At 36.2% G+C, this 2,025-nt stretch overlaps 1 protein-coding gene across 1 annotated transcript in view; it reads left to right on the top strand.

The window, feature by feature from the left end:
- Positions 1–2,025, top strand: part of PTPN12 (protein tyrosine phosphatase, non-receptor type 12) — a 133,997-nt gene that overhangs the window by 41,747 nt on the left and 90,225 nt on the right. Inside the window, exon 3 of the mRNA XM_012650291.1 lies at positions 1,089–1,144. Coding sequence (XP_012505745.1) covers positions 1,089–1,144 — 56 coding nt within the window. The remainder of the gene's footprint in view (positions 1–1,088; positions 1,145–2,025) is intronic.

The raw sequence follows: 2,025 nt of genomic DNA, 5'->3' as shown, positions 1-2,025 counted from the left end.
TGACACCATTTCCACAACTCATTCATTGTTAAAGCTTGTTCTCTCTAAAATTTCCTTGATAAAGTTCCCATTGACTTTTTAATTGACCAGATCTGGTGGTCTTTTTTCAAAAACTGTTTATTCTTTTCTGTTAACTATAATATTTTGATTCCATTGACCAGTCCCTATGTTTGAAATTTTCTTCCTCCATAACCCTTTTTCAGGTTACCTTCTCCCTCTCTTGTCTTCTTCCCTCTTTTCCTCATAGACTTATTCTCCTAAATGTAATCTTCATCTTTTTGTTGTTGTTATTCAACATTGTTCTCAGCTGTCGAATGTGTGGATAGCCAATGTTGGCAGAATTAACAGGTGGTAAGATAGCATAACGGTAGAGTTCTGACTCCGGAAGTTCAAATCTTGACTCCACCACTTTCTAGCTATATGACCTTGGACTTATCCTCTCTCTGCCTTGGTTTTCTCATCTGTGAAATGGAGATTATAATAATAATACTTTTTAGGGTTATTTTGAGTATTAGCTAGGTTAATATAAAATGCTTAGAATTGTACCTAGCTCATAGTATTATAACTATTCATTAAGCTTTTGTAAAATATACTTCCCTTTCCTCACCTGTTGTTTTAGTCCATTCAGGCTGTTATTACAAAAAATATCTTAAATTGGGTGGCTTATAAACAACAGAAATTTATTTCTTATAGTTCTAGAGGCTGGGAATTCCAAGATCAAGGCACCAGCAAATAGATTTGGTTTCTGGTGAGGGCTTGCTCTCTGGTTTATCCATGGTGCTACCTTATTGCATCCTTATTACATGGTGGAAGGGGCATACGAGCTCCCTCAGGCTTCTTAAATAAGACCACTAATCCCATTCACAAGGGCATGACCTATCACCTTCTAACAGCCCCACCTCTTAATACTATTATATTAGGGATTAGGTTTCAACATATGAATTTTTGAGGAGACAAAAACATTCAGACCACAGCACCAGTCCACCTCAGAATAGGTGATGGCATGGGTTTCTGGATACTTTGTATTAAGCAGAATAACCTTGAGGTAATCTTACAATGCTCTGAAATTATTAATGTATCACTCAAAGTGATAGTCTTTCCAGTTTCTTTTTCTGTCAGGGAAATAAATCTTAAACAGCTCCAGGTTTGTTTTTTCATATGTTGTTTCATTCATTCATTCATTCATTCATACATTTTACAAAAAGCTTTGCTCATATACTATGTGCAGGCAATGCAGCAAAACACAAACTGGCAAAAATCCTTGCCTGTTTGGATCTTATATTTTGGTCAAGATGCAAGACAATTAATACAAATTAACATACATGATCTGTCATGTGGTGATTCGTGCTAATGAGAATAATATAGGTGGAATGAGGGGCAGAGAGAAAGGTGGGAATAGAAGGGAGAAGCTTTATAATTTTGGTTAGGGGTAGGGGGGAAAGGTTAGTGCTGTTAAACTTTTATTTTTTTATTTGAAAAATAAAAGCCCTGATTTATATTGTTTGCCAATCTTTGTGATAAATAGATTATCTATCATAATTAACAAAACTATTAGGTATTTAATATTATAAGCCATTTTGCAGATAGGAAACTGAGACGCAGTGAGGTTAAACAGTTTATCACATAGCTTACAGTGGGGGACAAGGATTTAAACCTAAGCTGTTTATATCCAAAGCGTTGGTTCTTGACTATGGTGATTTGGTTCCCTCAAGGCACATTTGGCAATGTCTGGAGACATTTTGGTTGTCACAACTGGAGTTTGGAGGTGGACAGTCTGCTAATGGCATCTAATGGGTAGAGATCAGGGATGCTGCTACCCTACCTACATACACAGGATACAGTCCTCCACAACAAAGAATTATCCAGGCCAAAATGTCGCTGAAATTGAGAGACCTTGTCCTAGAGCCTAAGCTTTTAATCACTGTGCTATAGTCAGGGTGGCAGTGCCTTTTTCTCTTTAACTTATTTAAGGTTTCCACTAAATTCCTAGTTAGTTTGATTTGGAAAATTATATTAAAAGTAATT

Source organism: Propithecus coquereli, unplaced genomic scaffold (genome assembly GCF_000956105.1).
Source record: "Propithecus coquereli isolate 6110/MARCELLA unplaced genomic scaffold, Pcoq_1.0 Scaffold32, whole genome shotgun sequence".
In the NCBI taxonomy this organism is placed as follows: Eukaryota; Metazoa; Chordata; class Mammalia; order Primates; family Indriidae; genus Propithecus; species Propithecus coquereli.
Note: the sequence above shows the minus strand (reverse complement) of the source record. Positions and strands in the feature narration are given on the sequence as shown.